Source organism: Panthera pardus, unplaced genomic scaffold (genome assembly GCF_024362965.1).
Source record: "Panthera pardus isolate Hobbes unplaced genomic scaffold, ASM2436296v1 HiC_scaffold_12, whole genome shotgun sequence".
Lineage (NCBI taxonomy): Eukaryota > Metazoa > Chordata > Mammalia > Carnivora > Felidae > Panthera > Panthera pardus.
This window is the reverse complement of record NW_026526677.1, coordinates 58758481-58779778: the sequence shown is the minus strand read 5'-3', so window position 1 is coordinate 58779778 and position 21298 is coordinate 58758481. Positions and strand designations below refer to the sequence as shown.

The following is a 21298-nucleotide window of genomic DNA, read 5'->3' as shown; positions in this document are numbered from 1 at the left end:
GAGTCCTCACTCCCCTCCCTGTTCCAGCCCGCACTGCGCTGGGTCCTAGCCCACTCCTTGATATGGTGGTGACCCCCAGTGGCAACAAAGGGTATGACAGGGTCTTCAGGCAAGACAGAACTAGGGAGGGAGACTTCAAACTCCAACTCTCCCCACTGGAAGGACCCTCAGAGAACAGTGAATATATACCCCAGGGGGAAAATGGGGAAACTGAGGTCCATAGGAGAAAGAGATGCACCAGCGGTTACAAAGTTACTTTATGGCAGGGCCAGGGCTAGAACCAGATCTTCTGATGTGTATGCTATAGGATTAATAGTCATTTATTAAGCATTTATTGTACGTCAGGCAGCATGGTTGGGGGCTTTTAATCCACGTAACAGCCTGGGGGATGGCCTTGTCATGGCTGGAAACGGTGCCATCCTGTGTCCCCTCCCCTCTCCCTCTGGGATCTCCACCGGGTATAATTGGGAGGAAACATGGCTTGCACCCCAGCCCAAGACTGTGACGAGGCAGAGGACTGTATAAAAACCCTCATACCCCCATATATACATCAACACTAACCACCTTGCCTCCTCCCCACCCCACCCCCAAAAAAACCTGTGAGGCAGGCATGATTTCACAGATGAAGAGACCGAGCCTCTGAGAAGCTGCATGGGTGTCCAGGGTCCCACAGCTACTGCTTGGAGGAGTTGGAATTAGAACCAGAGTTACTCCAGCCTCCCAACATGGAAGGTTCTAGATTGGCTGGGGAGGTGTACATCAGCTAAATCTCGGCTCTCCCTTCCTGCCCAGCTGGCCCCAGAGCACACACTGATGTCCTTCCGGAAGGCCCTGGAGCAGAAGCTGTATGGGCTACAGGCTGATGTCACCATCAGGTAGGTGTGGGGGTCAAGAGGACCACAAGGCCTCTCATCCCTGCCTCATCCGGGACCCTGCTGGAGAAACCTCAGGTCCCAGAGCCTCAGAGATGGGGCTTGGGGCTTGGATGATCTGCCACAGGGCTGACACCCTGTTTGTGCCTAATGCCAGGATATAAAATAGGGAAATAAACACATGCTCTTGGTTCAAGCAGGGGTGAGTGTTTGGGACCTGGAGTCCTGCCACAGATCTACTTGAAGGAAAGACTAGATCTGTGTGGCTCAGCAAGATGGCTCAAACACCAATGGGTGGAATGAGCACACTGCAGAGTGATATATTCACTGTGATGTCAATTATATTTAGAAGACGCAGAAAATGATTTGACCGTTTTCAACGTGTAGATTTTAAAAGCATGTCTTAACATGAAAGGTCAAGAAGAACTCATACCAATTTCACAACAGATTATCTCTGAGAGGGGAAGGAGGCGGGGCTGCCATGTTTAGCTACACAGGTTGTGTAGTGAACAAGACACCACATACGTGAGGGGCCAAGCATAGATGTCGTTGTTAGAGAACCCACTGGTCCCAGTGTAGATACCACAGAATTGTGTGTGTATCGAAACTTTCTAGCAGACGGAGGTAAAATGCCTTGAGGCAGGGGGGCACAGGTGCCTTTTACTATTTCACACTATGACATCATATGTGGTATCGGCAGCCCCAAACGGGTAGACCAGGATGGTGGGAAGGGGGAATTTGTCAAAGGGGCCTGCATTTGTACTGTTCTAGTATGGCATCACATGGCCCAGGTTCTAAGTAAGGTTATACCATTTACTGGCTAATGGGTCTTGAGCTAGGTACTTCCCTCTCAGCCTCAGTTTCCCCACTATCAAACGAGGCAGCACTATCTGCTAGGGCTGCTGAAAAAATAGACCCAGCCCTCCATCCTCAGCAGTCTCTAACCCCATCTGACCCTCACAGAGAGCCAGAAGGAGTCACCTGTGAGTCCACTGCCCTCCCTGTGCAGACAGGGAACCTGAGGTCCACAGAGGCAAAGCCTGCCTGGATGTCACGGGGGTTGTATAAGTGGATGGGAAGGAGCCTTTGTGTGTTGGTGAGGGGATGACTGGTGGGCAGGTGAGGGACCTGGGTGGACGGTGACTTGGGGACCCCACCTTCCCGTAGCCTGGATGGCGTGCCCTTCCTCATGCATGACACCACCCTGCGGCGCACCACCAACGTGGAGGAGGAGTTTCCGGAGCTCGCCCGCAGGCCCGCCTCCATGCTGAACTGGACCATCCTGCAGAGGCTCAATGCCGGCCAGTGGTTCCTGAAGGTCTGGCTGTACCTGTCCCAGTCCTAGGCATGGAAAGCACAGGCGGGGACCCCATGGAGTGAGAGGGCCGGGAGTGGTCATCAGCTCAGATGACCCCTAGTCCCCTAGCATCAATGACTCACAGCCAGGTTGGTTAGTGGCCTGCTTCGGCTCCAGCCACTGAAGCCCAGATCTCATGGTTGTCACTGCTTCTTCTGGTTCTGTCTCCCACATCAGAAAAAGTTGGCGGTGATGATAGAGTTAACAGGTAAAACTATTAACTCTGTCAAACTCTAGAGGGAAATTGGTTCTCTGGTGTGAAATGCTACTAAAGGAGAAATGTGCTGGGGTCTGGGATAAGTTCCAAGCAGGTGATTCTTTCAGGAAAACAGGTGTGGCCCAGAGAAGTTAGGGTTGGGGTCTTCTAGAAGCCCCACAGGGCCAAAGTTATCAATTTACCTGACCCACACACCAGCAGACACTGGCAGCTCAGGGGTCTCCGTGCTTAGTGGCCAAGAAGGCACACGGAGGCCCCAAAGGGCTGGCGAGGCAGCCATGTGTGTTCCTATCTCTGCCAGACGGATCCCTTCTGGACGGCCAGCTCTCTGTCACCCTCCGACCACAGGGAGGCCCAGAACCAGTCCATCTGCAGCTTAGCAGAGCTCCTGGAGCTGGCCAAGGGCAATGCCACGCTGCTGCTCAACCTGCGTGACCCACCACGGGAGCACCCCTACCGTGGCAGCTTCCTCAATGTCACGCTGGAGGCCTTGCTGCGCTCTGGGTTCCCCCAGCACCAGGTGAGGCCCTGCTCAGCAGCCCTGCTCTGCCCCCCTGGAAACCCAGGCCTGGCTGGAGCAGGACTCCAGCATAACTTCACTGTGCCCCCCTGTCCAGACCTCAGTTTCCACATTTGTAGAATGAGGATAGCATGCCCCTTGCCTTCCTGACAGGGTAGTCGCGGAGACAAGAGGGAAACAAGAAAGCCCTTTAAAATGTACAAAGGGCGGGGCGCCTGGGTGGCGCAGTCGGTTGAGCGGCCGACTTCAGCCAGGTCACGATCTCACGGTCCGTGAGTTCGAGCCCCGCGTCGGGCTCTGGGCTGATGGCTCAGAGCCTGGAGCCTGTTTCCGATTCTGTGTCTCCCTCTTTCTCTGTCCCTCCCCCGTTCATGCTCTGTCTCTCTCTGTCCCAAAAAAAAAAAAAAAATAAAATAAAATAAAATAAAATGTACAAAGGGCAGGAGCAGGTTCTCTGGGACACTGCTATTTCCACAAAGCACTGCCCGCATCCTTGTGCTGTAATACTTGGGGGTCAGAGGAATTCGAAACGAATGTATGGCAGCACACTAAACTGGTGGCATCCTATAGAGTGACTGACGCTTGGGTTATCAGTCTTGTCATGACAGGGGTCTACAGGGGAAGCTCCCTGAGTTGTTGCCAGAGCAATTGCACAGCCTTGGCTGGGACCAGGTTGACCCCTGTAGATAATGATTACACATAAGCTCCACTGTGTGCCAGGTCCCAGCTCTCTGAAACCTTCCAGGGGCTTCAGGCTTCTTTAACGGAAGAGAAAGCCGAGGCTGCCCCCTCTCCTGCCTGCAGGTCATGTGGCTGCCTAACAGGCAGAGGCCCTTCGTGCGGAAGGTGGCTCCTGGCTTCCAGCAGACATCAGGTTCCAAGGAGGCGGCCGCCAGCCTGCGGAGAGGCCACATCCAGAGGCTGAACCTGCGCTACACTCAGGTGTCCCGCCAGGAGCTCAGGTGCCTGCCCCAGCTCACCAGGGGGAGGCTGGATGCACAGAGTTCCTGGTTCAAAGAGTGGAGGTGGAGAGCATCAGGCAGATCCAGGTTTTGTCTGAGTTTGGTCCTCTGGGAGTGGAGATTCCTTTCTCCAGGGCCAGTTGTGGGTGTTCCTTTCTCCAGGGCCAGGAGGTTCGTGAAGGGGGACATGCTTTACAGGCCCGGAGGCCCCAGTCTGAGGGCTGACCAGTCTCCGTCCCCCTGCCCCACAGGGACTATGCGTCCTGGAACTTGAGTGTGAACCTCTACACGGTCAATGCACCGTGGCTCTTCTCTTTGCTGTGGTGTGCAGGAGTCCCATCTGTCACCTCCGACAACTCCCATACCCTGTCCCAGGTGCCTTCCCCTCTCTGGATCATGGTAAGTTGGGAAATTGTTGGGGGGTGTGTGGGGGGCACCTGGGGGTGTAGAGGGAGCCTGTGATACAGGGTGGGGGGTAGGCTCGATGCTCAGGGCTCTCTGGTGAGGTCTCAAGGGTGGGGGCAGCACGTGGTAGGGGGTATAGGCTTGAGGCAAGAGGAAGATCTTCATGGCCTCTGGAGTCTGCACTAAGGTGCTGGGGGGTGGGAAGAACCTGGGCCCAACCCACAGGGAGAAAAACATCATTTAAGGGCCCCAGAGGAGTAAATTAACTACTTGGGGGTTGGGTTTCGGGAGTTTGTTATATTTTGTTTTGAAGGAGAAGGCATTAGAAAAAGAGGGTAACAACAGGACAAAGATAGGGAACACTTAAAAGCTTCTCTGAGAATACACCAAATAAAACCAGTTTTCAACTGGTTGATTGGGTCCCTATAGACTGGCCTGGGCTCCAGTCCCAGCTCTGTCACTGGGGGAGCCCCCCACTCCCCACTATGCTCCCCCTGGCTCCCCACTGCCATTTCCGTGAGGACAGGAGAGCCAGTCTGAGGGTCTTGTTATGGCTGAGACAGTGTCAGGGTCAAGTAACCAGAGCTAGGTTATGGATGGTTGTGTCCATCCACCTACCAGAGGTCCTTGCAAACCTCCAGAGGCTCTGCTGGGAACCAGCAGTGCGCACACTCGGAGGTTCAGGCGACAGCAGCTGACCAGCAGCAAGAAGTGCTCCTTTGTCCAGGCCCCGTCCCTCCTCCACAGCTCACCTGACATCAAGGCCTGGCTACACTGGAGGCTTTGCCCTCCCTGGCCCCAGGAGCGGGCAGGCCTTCACTCAACACCCTACAGTGACACACGTAATCTCACACCTGCACAGATGCTACACACACCCCTGCATACGTACTAGTCACACCCCCACATTCAGCTATTTGTCTTTTGTTACTCAGCTTCTGCTTGGAGCCCCCCTTAAGCACACAAACCCACCAGGCTTATTCACAAATGCCACCTCTACCCTGAATACCACACACATCTTTTTTTTTTTTTTTTTTTGAGTGAGAAAGACGGGAGGGGTACAAGTGAGTGAGGGGCAGAGAGAGAAGTGGGGCTCACCGAAGCGGGGTTCGTGCTCACCTGATGTGGGACTCAAACTCACAAACTGTGAGATCATGACCTGAGCCGAAGTCAGATGCTTAATGACTGAGCCACCAGACACCCCACACAGATCTTTTTTATCCTACACACACACACACACACACACACACACACACACACACACACACACACACGCTTACAGTGTTCAGAGCCTACTCCTACAAAATATCATCTCAAGCCCTGAAGCCCCCTCTGGATCCTCCCAGCCCATCCCTGATAGTGACGTGGGGTCCCCCTGCCCATATGGACCCTCGGTCTGGGGCCCTGGTATGGACTGGCCAGGACTGAAAACTGGCCACTGGCCATCTGTCCACAGCCCCCGGACGAGTACTGTCTCATGTGGGTCACTGCAGACCTGGTCTCCTTCAGCCTCATCATTGGCATCTTCGTGCTCCAGAAGTGAGTAGGCTTGGACGCCCTTCCACAGCCTTCCCTGCCCCACAGCAGGCTAGCCCCCACCTCAGCCAGTCAAACCTCCCCAAGTCCTGGGCCAGGAGAAGCCCTGACCAGGCAGCGTGTTCAGGGTAGGAGGAGGACTGCTCAGTGGCCTGCAGCCCGTCCTCCTCAGCCAGAGCTGAGTGGCTTCGGGAACAGGTACCCGGCTAGGAGCCCATAGCCAACCAAGCTCTGACATGATTTGCTATGTGGACTTTGGCTTGTGTCCTGACCTGTTCCCCGGGGCCTGGGTTGTCACCGGCACTCAGGTGTGCCGTGCTGGAGACCTCCTGCCTGTCAGGGTAGCAGCTGAGCTGGTGGCTGCAGTGGGGAAGTGGGGTTGGTCTGGGGGAGGGTTTAGGGCCAGGCAGGGGCCCCAAACCAGCCACAGACAACAACTGGCCGTTCTATTCCTGACTGACGTTCTCTCTCTGTCACACACCGCTCTGATCCGGCGCATGTCCCTCCTCTCTCTCCCCACCCCCCCTCTCTGCTGCACTCTGGCATCTCACAGCTATCACTTGATCAGGTAATTCTGGTGTGGTCTTCCTCTCCTGTCCCTCTTTCTCCCTCTTCCTTGCCATTCCCTTCTCCAGTTCCCTCTGAAAACCTGCCGTGCACTGAGCCGGTGCCTGGGTCAGGGTCCCTCGCGGGTCACCCTCCCAGACACCTCCCCTCGCCTGAAGCCTCCTGCTGTCCCCTGCCCTCCTTCTCTCCCCCACAATCCTCCCTTCTCTCCCCATCTTGCCATGTGTGTCCCTCTGCCCTTTGTTCCTCCTCGCTGTCTCTGTGGATGGGAACCCATGCTTCCCTGCAGGTTTGCTGACCTGGCCTCTCTTAGCACCAAAGCGGCTCCCTCGGGGGAGGGGCTGTGCCTGGCTGTCCCTCCCCTGCCACCAACTCTAGCACTCGCAGGGGCCTTCGCCACTACCCTACCAAGTTCTGTTCCCCCCTTCCCACTTTTGGCTTTGCCTCTGTTTATCTTTCTCTGTGTCTCTCACTTTGTGACTCCTGCCCCCCCCTTATACACACAGCCTCCCTGCTTTCCCCTGGGGGCACCCCACAGTGGTTGAGCTTCCTGTCCTAGATGTGCCTGGCTGCAGAGACCCTGGCCTGACACTTTCCTCCTGGGTTCTATGTTAATTTCCAACAGGAGTCCTAGGTCCTGGGGTCCAAACCCTCACCTTAGCTAAGTGCCTTGGGCCCTCCTGCTTTATACAGCCTCACTAACCAGCTTCCAGAGGACCCTCCCTGGCTGAGGGGCTGAGGGGCTGAGTGCAGCAAAGGGACACGTACCTGGTCCTTCATTTGCAGCCAGCAGACATCCGCATGTGCTGGTGCTGTGCTGGGCCTGCAGCGGGGAGCCAGGCCTTCGCTCTCGGAGCCCCGGTGTGCTGGATGGGGGCCAGCCAAGGTGGCCTAGGTGCTGGGATGGACATGTCCAGCCAGGGTCATGTCACTGTCTTCCTGGGGGTCAGCAGAGGACTGATGGAAGAGGGGACCCTGAGGGAGAATATCATTCCCTGCGGGCCCCCTTCCTCCATTCACTCACTGAACCAATACTATGGGCACCTGCCACACAGCAGACATTGAGGTTGGTGCCAGGGACACAGTGGCAGATAAGAGACCTATCGCTGCCCTCAAGGACATGTAGGGCAGCCAGCCCAGCCAGAGCACAGGCTGCCTTCCCCTCTGCTTCCTGCTTCCCCCTTGTCTGTCTGTTCTTTTCATTCACCCATCTGCCTGTCCATCTGTCTGTCCATTTCTGCTGTGCTGACCCCATCTGGAAACAACTGATTTCTCATGGAGTCCGGGCTGCCCGCACCACCCCCGCAGGGCTCAGTGTCCGAGGGGTTGGGTTCTTGTTTCCAAGCTGACCCCTGCTTCTCTTGGTGGGAATGGGGGTAGGGGTTCAGTCAGTCTTTCTGTCTAGTTTGCAGGACAAGTCATAAGTTCAGAGACCAGAGATTTGGGGCTGGTTCAGAGGCACTGCAATAGCAAAAACTGCTGTGGGCTAGGTACAGGAGCCCAAGTTCCCCAGCTCTTCCTGGCCCCTGCATGCCCCGTACAGCCCCACCTCTTGCCCATTGGCTTAATTTTATCCCCCACCTCATCCCTGCCTCAGCTGTCAGAGGGATTAATGCTCTATCTAGCCTGTGCCTCACCGTGAGGAAACAGGTCACTCTTCTAGGGTTGTTGGAACAGAGCAGCCTCTGGCCCACCCGAGTCACTGACACCCTTGCCTCTGAACCTGTGAAGACAAGCTCCCCACTTGTCTTCACAGCTCCTCCCCTCACTCCCTCCCCTCTTTCACTTCCACTCCGGGGTTTCCCCACTGGCTTCACTCAGCCTGGTCCTGATGGTGGAGCTGGACGACACATCAGCCAGGACTCCCTGAGATTGGTGTGTACCCCACAGATGGCTCATCAGAGTCAGGTCTGCTAAGCTCCCCCACCCCAATTTACCCCAGAAGTCAGCGTGCAACTGCAAGCACCCGAAACAGAACTCACCAACCCCAAACAAACTATCTTCCTGGGCAAGGAGGGCTGACCTAGGGTTCCGGGGACAAGAGAGAGGCAGGAGAGCCCTGGCTGAGTCAGGGGACTCTGACTCAAGCCCTTCTCTGGGCCTCAGTTTCCCCATCTCTAGTCAGACAAGAGTCCTGCTGGCCTCTCAGGCCCAATCCGGACAGGTTCTGGAATTGGGCAGGATCCTCGCTCCAAGGAAGGGTGGGGAAGGACCTGTGCCCATGGGGCCGTCTCTGCAGGTGGCGCCTGGGTGGCATACGGAGCTACAACCCCGAGCAGATCATGCTGAGCGCTGCGGTGCGCCGGACCAGCCGGGATGTCAGCATCATGAAGGAGAAGCTCATCTTCTCAGGTGTGCAGCCCTGCAGGTTGAGATGGGCGGTGGGCTCAGTTACCTTCACCCCACGCATGTACTCGAGTATGTGTACACACATTCGCCCGCAGCACGTACAGCCAGGAACACAGCACGGACATACATGTACCCACCCAGCTTCATGAAGTACACATACAGAAACATGTACCCCTCCGCATGCTGTCATCCACTCCAAGCCCTGGGGCGGTCAGCCCCATGGGTGGTGGACAAAGGACAAAAGTGTGGGGGTGGGGGAGTCTGCTTTTAAAGCTTACCCTCCTTTGCCTGGTTTATACACCACAGATATTGATTTTTTTCCCTTCTGCTTGCTGCCAGCCCATCGATGGCATTCCCAGTCTGATGGAGGAGGCAGCCGTAAGAACAAATACATAGAAACTTGGGTGTCACTAGAGCTCCAACAGGTGTGCTGAGCCAGAGTGGGGTGCAGAGAAGAGTGGTCAGAGCTCTCTGGGACAGTGAGGGTCTTGGGGCCCACTTTGCAAGGAGGTGACCTAGTGGGAATGGGAAAGATGAGTAGGAGGGGTCTGGGTTTGAAGTGAGGGCTGACCAAGCAGAGGGAAGGAAGGGTATTCAGGCAGGAACAGCATATGTTCAGAGGTAGTGAGGGGGCATGGCTTACTGGGGTACCAAGAATTATCATTCCATATGGTGTGTGTGGGGGGGCTCAGGTTCACTTACCCTGAGGTGGCACTGAGGGGGGCACTTGGGCCTCGAGAGTGTGGTCAGGAGCCTGGGCTTCAGTTTGAAAGCAGAGTATGGTCACAGGCAGATCTGTCCCTGTTACAGGAGGGCTGTAACAAAGCCCCCCAAACTGGTGGTGTAAACAATAGAAATTTATGGTCTCAGTTCTGGAGGCCAGAAGTCCAAAATCAAGGTGTTGGCAAGGTTGATTCACTCTGAGGACTGTGGGCGAAGGATCTGGCCCAGGCCTCTCTCCTTGACTTGTAGGTGGTCATATTTGTGTTTACGTGGTTCTCCCAGTATGCATCTCTGTGTACAAATTTCAACTCTTCCTAAGGACAGCAGGCATATTGGACTAGGGCCCACCTTGATGACTTCATCTTAACTAACATCTGCAACAACCTTATTTTCAAATGAAGTCACATCATGAAGTACTGGGGGCTAGAACTTTCAACATACAAACTGGGGGGGCAGAGCACAATTCCACCTCTAACAAGCATGGAGGGTGAACTAGAGAGGGGGAAGGTGGAGATGAGGAAGCCAGAAATTCAGGTGAGAGATTAGGCATGGGAACACGGAGGAGAGGAGAGATTTGAGGGATATTTAGGAGCCAGATGGACTGGGGTTCAAATCCCAGCTCTGTCCCCAACTAGAGTGTGAACCAGAGCATATTGGCACCAGACCCTTCCTGTATAAAATAGACTGGCACCTCCTGCCCCTCACAGGGTGCTTGTGGGGTTAGCACCATGCATGACCCAGCAGTGAGCTTGGTAAACACGGCCTGAATGAACGATACCCCAGTGGGGGTGACTGGTTTGGGAGCTAGTTCCTAGGATTGTGTGAATATCCATTCATTCATTCTCCCCTTTATTTATTCATTCCTTCAACAGATAATTGCCAGGCACTGTTTTAGGTGCTTAGGATTTAGATTCTTGCCTATGGGACACTTACATTCCTCCTCCCTTGGCTCAAAAGACCGCCCTCTCCTGGGAGCCTTCTCTGAGCACCAAGGCTGGGTTGGAGGGCCTCTCCTGGTGGTTCTCAGCCCTCTAGCCACACTGGGGAGCTCCTGTAAGGGCCAAAGGCACCCGGGGTCCCCAGGCTCCTACAGCCTGGCCCAGGGAAATCAGAAGGGGCGGGTGGAGTGAATGGAAAGCCTCTAGGCCTCTAGGCCTGGAAGGTTCTGCCCACGCAGGCCCCCACCTCTCCTTCAGTGCCAAAGGCCATTCATTGAGCACCTTCGGATACAGACTCTGAGGGAGCCAGCCACAGTCCTCAGGCCACCCTGCCCACTCCAGATTGAGAGGTCCTTTCCAGAGACCCTCAACCTCACCAAGGCACTCAGGGTGGGCTCAGCTCCACTCAGCAGATACTTCCTGAGCCTCTGCTCTATGTTCGGTGCTGTGCCAGGCAGTAGGGACACAGATGCACCCAGACCTCACCCCTGTGCTTGAAGTACTCCAGTTGGTGGGGCCCACAGATAGTGACAGTACAGGATGCGATGGGGCAGGGGGAAGCAGGGGCTAAGGTGGACATGAGGAGGTCCCATCCCAGCGTGGGGGGATCAGGGGAGGCTTTTAGGGAACCATAATAACAGAGATGAGAAAAATTGAGCCATATTTTAAGAAATAAAGTACCGATGGGGAAGTCACTCCCAGGAGAGGGACCAGTGTGTGCAAAGGCCCTGAGTAAACACATGAGCACCAAGCCCAGGAGGGTGCAGGTGGTTTTCTGTGGCTGGGAGGTGGAGTTCCAGGGGAGAGGTGAATGGGGTGTGGCCAGAGTGTTTGCAGAGTCCAAGGAGGGCCTTGAATACCAACCTCAATAGCACACCTGAACCCAGTGATTTCATCAGCCTCCAAGTGCCTGAACAGGAGCTGTGTGTTGCGAGTTACCCTTCCCCCTCATCTGCCAGCCATCCTCACTGAACTCTCTTCTCCCTACTCACGTTCTGCCTCCCTCTGGCCCAGCAGAGATCAGCGATGGCATGGAGGTTTCCGATGAGCTCTCTGTATGTTCAGACAACAGCTATGACACGTATGCCAACAGTGCTCCCACCCCTAAGGACAACCGAGGGAGTGGCAGCCGCACCAAGACTCTCACAGACCGGAGTGGGCGTTAGCCGAAGACCTGTTTGTCCCAGCCTGTACCTGTACGTGGAGACCAGGGGACCCAAGAGAGCGGGCAGAAGCATGTCTGGACCTGGAGTGCTCTGGGAGCTGGCTCCACGGCCTCCTCGTTGGCTCCGGCCCCCGTCAGCCATGGCCCCCCTTGAAGGGGACTCCCCTCTCTCCTGAGGCCCAGCCAGGTCAGAACTCCAGCCTCGCAGAGGCCCCTGCTGGCCTGGGGCCCCTTCTGGGAAGTCTGGGGCCCAGGGCCTGGTCCTCCCCCGGAGGCCTTCCCTTGCATCCTGATCTGGAAGCTCTGATGGCTCGCTGCTGGGCCGTGTGGCAGCTGAGGATGTGGGTGTCCGCGTGTGTCCATCCTCCCGTCTATGCTGAGGTAGCCGACTTCTCCGGTGTCTCCTGCCTTGAGGGCCTGGGCTGGGCCTCTGCCCCCAGCAGCTGTTCTTCACATCAGTCTCAAAGCACAAGGAGGTTCAGCCCAAGAAGAAAGCCTGCTGTGGTGGAGACACTCCTCCCTGACCAGCCTCCTACCACCACTGGCCCTGCCTCAGGAGAGGGACTGAGCCATGTCCCCAGGAACAGCTGGAGATGGCCAGGAGAATAGGCCTAAGGCTGCTTTATCCCTCGCCCTCGTGTCCAACAGACTTCTAGGGCAGAGTGGCACAGAGGCCCAAGAGATCTGCAGACTGATACAACCTCAGGTTTCCACATCAGTGGCCACAGGGCATTGGCCACCTAGGAAGAGTGTCCTAGGCATGGCCAAGGAGGCCTACAGCAGAGCAAGCCTGACGGCCTTGGCCAATATGATTAAAGCTGCCATCCTGACACATGCTGTCTCTGAATGGTCTGTGGGAGGATGGGGAGAGAACTTGCTGGGTTTGGGATTCAGTTTTGGCCAAAGGAGGAAGCATTTTCAGAAATGAGTAGAAGAGTGGCAGGGTACTTGGGCCCCTACCCAGTATCACCATGACACCAGGGGTTCCTTAATAACCCTGGGGTTGGGGACCAGCATCCCCATACTGTGGTGGGGAGATGATCTTGGAGAGAGAAAGTGACCATCCAAAGCCACATAGCTTAGAATGGGCAGAGGCAGAATCCTGCCCAAGCTCTGGCCCCAGAGCCTATGCGTGCGTGCCTTCCATAACCAGCCAGGAATGGCAAGGCAGATGGGGAGACCTCCTGGGTCCAGTGCAGGGCTGGGTGGTGGAACTAGCAGGTCCCCTCACAGCCATATGGAGGTGCTTCTAGGAGCCAAGGGATGTACCTCTTCTGGACAGAATTATTGGGGTCTAAGCAATTCTGGTACCTTCTTGGAAGAAAGGAAAAGAAACCCCTCCCAAAATCTGAAATCCAGACTGTGACCCCCACATTAACCTCTAGGGCCACCCTCTGGGAACTGTGAGGGGATTCATACTCCTTCCCTCCTACTGAACATATACCAAGTGCATCCCTTGAAGGGACAGAGGTCAGCTCCCACCTTTCCCTGGGCACAAAGTATAAGAGAAATCCTGAACAGCCAGGTCAGGGATGGGCTGCACTGCTCTACACAAAATGCCCCAGTAACCTCTCCAGCCTCTGGCAGGCCCACCCAGGAAAGTGGATTTGACCTTTCATTCCAGCCCTTTCCCGTCCAGCCAGTGCCCCTGGCCAGGATGTCCCAGGTTCATGGCCACACTTGGGCAACTTGAGACCTCCCAAAGTCTTCAGGAGCAGGTAGAGGGGGCTGGAAATTCAGAGTGGGACAGCTAGTCAGCATCCCTCACCGGGGCCCTACAATGTACCCACCTCCCCAGTGCACAGGCAGTCCAGCTGCCTCCCCTCATCCCCCAAAGCAGAGGGAGCATGGAGACCATTCCCTAGGTGGGCAGAGGGCCAGTCCTGTCTCCACCCTCAGCTGAACCTGCATCCTGTGGTCAATGCTGTCTCCTGTCCCTTGACTGAAGAATTACTGAGAACCCAACCTTCCTGATGTCATCCCCACATCCTCCCCTGGTCTGTGGAGGACAGACTGACTGCCCTGTTCACAGGGAAACCGGAGACAGGGTCCCTCCCCGTCCCACTCCTTCCCTTGGACCTCAGGGACACAGCCTCCCCCGGGTGAGCCTGCTCCAGGGCCATCCTTCCCAAGTACAGATAAAAAGTGACCAAGGGGTGCCTGAGTGGCTCAATCAGTTAAGTGTCCGACTCTTGGTTTCAGCTCAGGTCACCATCTAAGAGATGTGGGATCGAGCCCCATGTCAAGCCCCACGTCAAGCCCCATGTCAAGAATCTGCTTGAGATTCTTTCTCCTCTCTCTCTCTCTCTCTCTCTCTCTCTCTGCGCCTACCCCCTGCTCATGTTCTCTCTCTCAAAATAAATAAATAAAATTTAAAAAAGAATCTCCCATAACCTATGACACATCGCAACACATACTCCTTTCTTGGGGGGAAGGGAGATAGACCATTCCCTGGCATGGGGTTCTGGGAATAGACTCTGCCCCCAGGACGCCTACTTGGCCAGCATCATGGTGACTCCTGCCATCCCAGCTCCTTCCACAAACTCAGCCCCAGGCCTCACTGACTCCACATGGCACGTGGCTTTCACTTACAGACCCCCTCTTGAGTGTCACAGCAACCCAGTAAGAGTGGCAGAGCAGGAACTGTGAGCATCCCTACTGCCAAGATGAAGAGCTGGGCCAAGGGATGAGCAGGAGTCTGCCCCAGGCTGCATGGCAAGTCACAGCAGTTCCAGGACCAGACCCCAAGTGCCCTGGGCCTATCCGGGTTCTTGTCAAAGCAACCTCCTCCCAGTTGCTGACCTCTTCCATGAAGGCAAATCTCCTCACCCGCCTCTCAAACACTAGGCCCTGTGGTCCTTTGTGGAGGCAGCAAATGATCTGGGAGCAGCCTATGGGGTTGCCTCCTCGGGGTCCACGAGGCCAGGCCAGCCCAAACCTGCCTCCTCTTGTCCATGCCAACCAGGCCTGCTCAGTACCACCACGCCCCACCTCACTGGGTCCCCTCCGAGGTGGGTACATTGCTGAAAACTACCTCAACTCATACCGTGCCACACATATAGGACACACACGATCCACAAGGCACAGCTTCCTGTCCTTTACAGACAGACCCATGTCAAACACAGAAACAACCACTTAGAGATGGACACTAAGAGGGACACACCAGGCAGACAACCAGACACATGCAGTCCCTATAAGACAAAGTCTGCTGTCAAATAGGAACACAGATAAAGCAGAGCCACACAGAAGCAGGAGGAAAACGGGAGACCTCTAAGCTATGCAATCACATTCTTAGTCACACCTACAGCTATACAATCACACCCACCCCGGTGCTACACAGTCACCAGGTCCCCATGCACTCCCACACTCACAGGGACCCTGGAACACCTGTACACTCACAACCACCCGATTACACCCCAACTTCCTAGGGCAATCTCCCCTACACCTTCACATCCATGCATTTATTCAGGGGTACAACCAGTGCCAGGTCACCCCCAATCCAGGTACAACATTCCCTGAGATGTATGCACAGTCAATACCACGCTTACTCCCGCCTCCTTCCTTCCCCCCGTCCCTCCCAGTGCTGGTCCAGGAATGGAACAAAAGCCCAGCGTCCCCTCCTCCCCTTCTCCCCCTCTCCTCTCCCCTCCCCCCTGGCGTCCAGCCCCTTTGTCCTCCTGTAGCTGAGCCGGAGCGGGAGTCCAGGCAGAGCCGCAAGGACATTGGAGCCGGGACTGCCAGGGGTGCGGCAGCAGGACAGAGAGGAGTGGTCAGTGCCAGCGCAGCAGCGACAGAGCACCTGGGTGAGGGCATGGCCAGGTAAGTTCCAGGTACATCCGGGACTTAGACCCTCACACGGCAAGGCTGTGTGGTGTCTACAAGTCTGAATGTGTATTTGTGTGAGTGGCTGTGGATGTGAACAAGAAACAGGGTAGCATGTCAACTTCTAGAGGCTGGATTCCCCAGTTTGCATCAGGACCCTCGGCTGGAGGTGCCTAGATTCTTAGCTGGGATGGGAGAATGCCCAGCAGGGTCCTCCCTGGGAATCCCTACCTTCCATGTTGCAACCGGGTATCCTCCGGCCCCCAGACTGGGAATCTCCAGGGTGGAAACTGAGTCTGATGTCCCAGCATGACCACAGTGCCCAGTGCACTAGACGGCAGTTAGAACGAATGAAAAAGTGAAAAAGTATTTGTGCACTTCCAGGAGAAGACTCCCTCTCTGCCCCACCAAGCAGCCCCTGTGCTGCAGGGACAAGCCCCTCTTTACCCTGAGGAGGCCTGCCCTCTTGGATCTCAGCCCAGGAGGTGGCTGCTTTCTTAGCAAACAGCCTGCAGAGAATGGAATGGGGGCCGCGTGCTCTGCTGACCTCTCTCACCTCCCTCTGCTGATCCTGGGCTGCTCCTCAGAACATCCCCTAACCCTGGCAAGTGTGGCTGAGCAGCTAGGCATGCAGAGTCGGGAGCCAGGTGGATTCGGGGCCCAGCCCCTCTACTTGGGCATAGTTAGCTTCCTGGGACGCTGCCCACCGGGGAGCACATTTCTGTCATCCTGAGACAGGACGATCCAGCGCCAAGAATGACCGGAGCATGAGCAATGAAAGCCAGACTAACACTGGGCAAGATCTGACCTCCAGGGCAATGCAACCTCATGCAGTGAGCTCCCAGTCCCTGGAGGTGTGCAAGCGGAGACTGTATGTTCATAACGGCCAAATCGCAGCCAGCCCAGTACCACCCTTCAGTCTCTAGAGTGCTTTCGCGAACACCTTTCTTTTCATCCTCACAGCAACCACTGAAAGGCGGATTCCCTGTGTGCTTTTGCTTCCTTATGACAGACTCAAAGAAGGGCAGGGGCATCTAAAGAAACGTTCAGGGCTGTGAGGATCAAATGAAATTATGTACATAAAAGCAACTAACACACCTGGTGCGCTTCCTTCCTCTCGTGTAAAAACATGTAAAGAAATGTTAGCTGAGTTTGTACTATGTACCTAGCACTTTTCAAATTCCACTTGATAGTCCCAAAGTCACAACAATCCTTCTTCAGAGGAAGAAACTGAAGGGGAGTGACTTGTACAGCTCACACAGAGACTCAGTGACAGAGGCAGGGTTAGAACCCAGATCAGTCCTTAGAGCTAGCTCCATTTCCCCACCGTGCTTCTTGAAAACGCAGAGAGAACTCACTAGAGAGAGGGCCAACTACCCTCTCAGCGGGGCTCTAGCCTCCTGCACTCTTTCTCTCTGGGCCTTAGCAAAAGTTCTTCTCTAAATGGTGACAAGCTCCCTGCATTGCCTTCCCTTCCCCTGGCTAAGTCCACCTATGCTTCTCAGTCTGCACACCCCTCCTCAGGAACACCTTCCCTGACTCCCCTCCAACTGGGTTTAGTTGGCTATCGGCTCCCACACTCCCCCATGGGACCCCCACCAAGCTGTGAGATCCAGGAGGGCAGGGTCTATGACTATCTTGTTCACTGCCTGTCACAGAAAAGGCTCTAAATACATGCTAGCTTAATATATTCACTCAATCTTAAATAGGTATTAATTGAGCACCTACCACGGGCCAGATCCTGTACTGATGGGGGAAACATGGATATTAAATAGAAAAATCAAGGCTTGGGGACACTTGGGTGGCTCAGTTGGTTGAGCATCTGACTCTTGATTTCGGCTCAGGTCATGGTCCCAGGGTCATGGGATGGAGCCCCAAGTCAGGCTCTGTGCTGAACATGGAGCCTGCTAAGATTCTGTCCCTCTCCCTCTCTCTCTCTCTCCCCCTCCGCCCCATTCATGTGTGTTCTCTCTCTAAAAGAAAGAAAAAAAGAAAAATCAGGGTTTAGTCAGTGTGGAGCACCCACAGGAAATCAGGAGACAGGATGGGGTGACAAGTGGGAGCAGAGTTATACCTCCCTACACCACACTGGGTCTCTGTGGGGCAGTCTGAATCCCTTCTACAGCTCCTGTCAGGGGACCCCCGCCCCCTCCAACACACACACAGATATTTTGTGCAGGTTCCAGTAACCTCCCAGCCGTCCTGTTCCAGACCTTGGAGAGTTAAAGACTCCCTGCCGTTGGCAGCCACGTGGCACTGCTTCACCCCTTGTGAGAGGCCCTAAACACGATGTGTTTGTAAACCGTTCCCTTATTAGACTCTCCTCCAATTATCCCATTTGAGAGCTTACCATCTGTCTCCTGCTGTTATTAAGAAAAAGTTTAGTGGTACCTGGGTGGCTCAGTCGGTTGAGCGTCTGACTTCTGCCCAGGTCATGCTCCCACAGTTTATGAGTTCAAGCCCCACATCGGGCTCACCGCTGTCAGCACAGAGCCCGCTTTAGATCCTCTGTTCCCCTCTCTCTCTGCTCCTCCCCTGCTCGCTCGCTCTCAAAAATAAACATTAAAAAAAGAAAGAAAAAGCTTAACGAGTTTGAAGAAGAGAAAGAGTAAAATGGCTTAAGTGGGTAAGCGAGGGAGAGGTAATACAGCCGAGGCAGGGCCTAGCCCTTCAGGTAGGCAAGGACTAGATCACTATAGCCATTAGGGCTCTGGGTGGAGGAATGGAATGACGAGCAGCTGGATAAATGAAAGCACACGCGTTACATTCATGCACACCTGTGTGAGCAAACCGGACAAGGAACCAAGGATGAACGGACGAGGGGCCTCCGGCCCTCTCGCCAGGCCCAACCCGGTGGATTTCTGACGCCGTTTGTGCTCTTTACCTGGCAGGATGCTGGAGGGCCCGGTGCCAGAGGAGTCAGAGCACAGGTCCCAAGGGCCGTGCGCTGGGTCTTGCCACGCGCAGCGCCTTCTGCAGACCCTCAATGCGTACCGACTGAGCGGCACCTTCACCGACGTGGTGCTGCGCGCCGGTGGCCGAGACTTCCCGTGCCACCGCGCGGCACTCAGCGCGGGCAGTGCCTACTTCCGCAGCCTGTTCGCCGCGGGTCAGCCGGAGCGCGCCCTGGCTGTAGTGTCTGTGGCGCCCGTGGCCTCGGAAGCGCCGGGCGCGGGGCCGGGCGTGGCGGCGGCGGCTCTGGCCGTGGTGCTTGACTACGTCTACGGGGCGGGGGTGCGGCTGCGCGCTGAGGACGAGGCGGCCGCCGTGCTGGCGCTCGCCGAGCGGCTGGGCGTGGCGGGCCTGCGCGAGGCCTGCGCCAGCTTCCTCGAGGGTCGCCTGCGCGCCGCCAACAGCCTGGCGCTGCGTCGCGTGGCCGCCGCCTTCTCGCTCGCCTCGCTGGCCGAGCGCTGCGGCCGCGTGCTGCGCCAGGCCTTCGTCGAGGTGGCGCGCCACGCCGACTTCCTGGAGCTGGCGCCCGACGAGGTGGCGGCCCTGCTGGCCGACCCGGCGCTGGGCGTGGCACGCGAGGAGGCCGTGTTCGAGGCGGCCATGCGCTGGGTGCGCCACGACGCGCCAGCCCGCCGCGGGCAGCTGAGGCGCCTGCTGGAGCACGTGCGGCTGCCCCTGCTGGCGCCCGCCTACTTCCTGGAGAAGGTGGAGGCCGACGAGCTGCTGCAGGCCAACCGCGAGTGCCGACCGCTGCTGCTCGAGGCCCGCGCCTGCTTCATCCTCGGCCCCGAAGCTGGTGCGCTGCGGGCCCGGCCGCGGAGGTACGGCCCCCATTCCCTTGCCTTCCACCCTTCCGCATCCCCGGTTCTTCACTCATCCCTGTGGCATCCTTTAATCCAATCACTTAATCGTGCCTCTGGAATGAGATGCGGTCATGCATTCGGCACACATTTCATGGACTTGGTACTGGGAATGCTGCCCTTGAGTTCAGGATCCAGTGAGGGAGGGGTGGGGATCCACACCCTACACATATCCTTTGCCTTGCCCATCCATCCATCCATAATTCTGAGTGCTTCCCTGCGTGCAGGTCTTGTACTGGGTGCCTGGGACTTGGGAATAATTGGAAATAGCATTTACCTCGGAGAGCTCAGTTTAGTAAAGGCTATAAATAGGCAGGTCCTGGAAAAAAAGGAGAGGCTTAGGGCCAAACCAGGAGATTTTGCATGGAGTAGTCCAAGATTGTCTGTCACCCTCCCAAGGATAGAAGACAGGACGCCTCTGTCTTCCCACACTGTGTCTCCCAACACTAAGCTCAGGGCCTGGTACAAAGAAGATGCTCAATATTTGTCAAAGGAATTAGGTATGAAGCTGGTGGCTTGGCTTCGGAATTCTGGTATGGTCAAAAGCCTGAGGGGTTGGTTAGTGGAAGGGGAGAATGCTTTGCTGAAAGGGTGATGGAATTAGTAATTAGGGAATGGGTTTTGGAGATGATTACAGTAGGAGGGAGGCAGCAGAATTAGGCAGTCTTCATTAGGGATGAAGGGCAGAAAAGGGTGAAGAGAATGAGTTAGTGGCACCCAACCTGGGCTTGCATTCCAGCTCTCTCACTTACTGGCTCCATGACTTCTGGCAAGCCAAAGTCTGTGAGCCTCAGTTTCCTCCTCTGCCAAAGGAGTAGTAATCCCTGCCTAATAAACTATCATAAGGATTAAACAAGGTGACTTTTCTAGGCAAGGGCTCTGTAAAGATTCTTTCTCTGTAATTCAGAGGTCAGTAGATTGGGGTTAAGGATTAGTGTGACACTCTTCCCATCAAGAGCTGGAAAGGAGGTTGGAGGTGTCAGAGTCCAGCACGGGACTGGAGGACAAAAAGGCATGGAAGGGCAGCAAGTCAGTACAGTCTGGTCATCGGGAGGGTGAGGAGGGCCAAAAGTTGTGTGCGGGTTAACAGGCATTGGGCTTATCACCATGCCAGATTCATGGACCTAGCTGAAGTGATCGTGGTCATCGGCGGTTGTGACCGCAAGGGGCTCCTGAAGCTGCCCTTCACTGATGCCTACCATCCAGAGAGCCGGCGCTGGACCCCACTGCCCAGCCTCCCAGGATACATGCGCTCAGAGTTCGCCGCCTGTGCTCTGCGCAATGACATCTATGTTTCCGGTGAGGGCAGGTCCGCAGCGGGAGCCCCACAGGATTGGCTCTTTGCCTCTCTTGTGCAGGTCCCTTGTTTTAATCTTCAGTTGTGAAATGGGGGTGGGATATTCTTGATGACCTGTGGTTATTGGCTGAAGTGGCATGTAGTCCTGCAGAGCCCATCACTAGTGTGATTCCGACCTTTATTCACTAAAGTCCACTTCAGTTTGTAGTACTATTAATCACTTCTATTTAGCAGACCACATGCAGGATATTATGCTGGGCAGCTTACATTACTCACTCAATTTCCCCTCCAGCCCCATTTCACAGGGAGGTTAAGAATTTTCCCATTATCTCAAAAATGGCAAAGCTAGGAAGAACACAGATTGTTTTGATACCAATGGATTGTGCCCTCCCTGAGATTCAGGCCCCAGAGACTTAAATAAAATAGTCCCTGCCTCCCCAGGGGTGCCCTGGAGAGGCACTGAAGGCAGAGACACTTCACTTTACCACCAGACTTTTCAGCTGGATCTTGAAAATCTGGAGGGAACAGCATAGGACAGGAATGTGCAGAAAGGAACCCCAGGTACTCCGGTCTCCAAAGTGCAGGTTGAGTGCATCTGGGAGAAGAAGGGAGGTATTGTGGATGAGGCAGGAAAGGGAGTCGAGTCAGGTCAAGGAAGCTTTGATTCCAGGTCTAGGCAGACAGCACTGTGGTAGGGAGCTATGGGTGTCTAGGAAGGATAAGGAGAAGAATGAACCAGAAAGGTCTCAGGGACAATCC

At 55.5% G+C, this 21298-nt stretch overlaps 2 protein-coding genes across 12 annotated transcripts in view; both read left to right on the top strand.

Annotated features, from left to right (window-relative positions):
• GDPD5 (glycerophosphodiester phosphodiesterase domain containing 5) overlaps positions 1–12440 on the top strand; it is an 87305-nt gene extending 74865 nt beyond the window's left edge. For 6 of the 10 annotated variants that reach the window (XM_019449849.2, XM_019449850.2, XM_019449851.2 and 3 more), the window contains 9 exons: positions 793–875; positions 2040–2190; positions 2748–2966; positions 3771–3928; positions 4180–4327; positions 5787–5869; positions 6420–6434; positions 8673–8785; positions 11458–11723. In XM_019449849.2, coding sequence (XP_019305394.1) covers positions 793–875; positions 2040–2190; positions 2748–2966; positions 3771–3928; positions 4180–4327; positions 5787–5869; positions 6420–6434; positions 8673–8785; positions 11458–11609 — 1122 coding nt within the window. In that variant the 3' untranslated portion in view covers positions 11610–11723. Of the gene's footprint in view, positions 1–792; positions 876–2039; positions 2191–2747; positions 2967–3770; positions 3929–4179; positions 4328–5786; positions 5870–6419; positions 6435–8672; positions 8786–11457 lie in introns of all 10 variants that reach the window. The other 4 variants (XM_019449853.2, XM_019449854.2, XM_019449855.2 and 1 more) reach the window with 4 other exon arrangements.
• KLHL35 (kelch like family member 35) overlaps positions 1–21298 on the top strand; it is a 140203-nt gene that overhangs the window by 114147 nt on the left and 4758 nt on the right. The window contains exons 1-3 of one of the 2 annotated variants that reach the window (XM_019449847.2): positions 14252–15427; positions 18322–19203; positions 20357–20541. In XM_019449847.2, the coding sequence (XP_019305392.2) occupies positions 15129–15427; positions 18322–19203; positions 20357–20541 (1366 nt within the window). In that variant the 5' untranslated portion in view covers positions 14252–15128. Of the gene's footprint in view, positions 1–14251; positions 15428–17861; positions 19204–20356; positions 20542–21298 lie in introns of those variants that run through there. The other variant, XM_053900107.1, reaches the window with a different exon arrangement.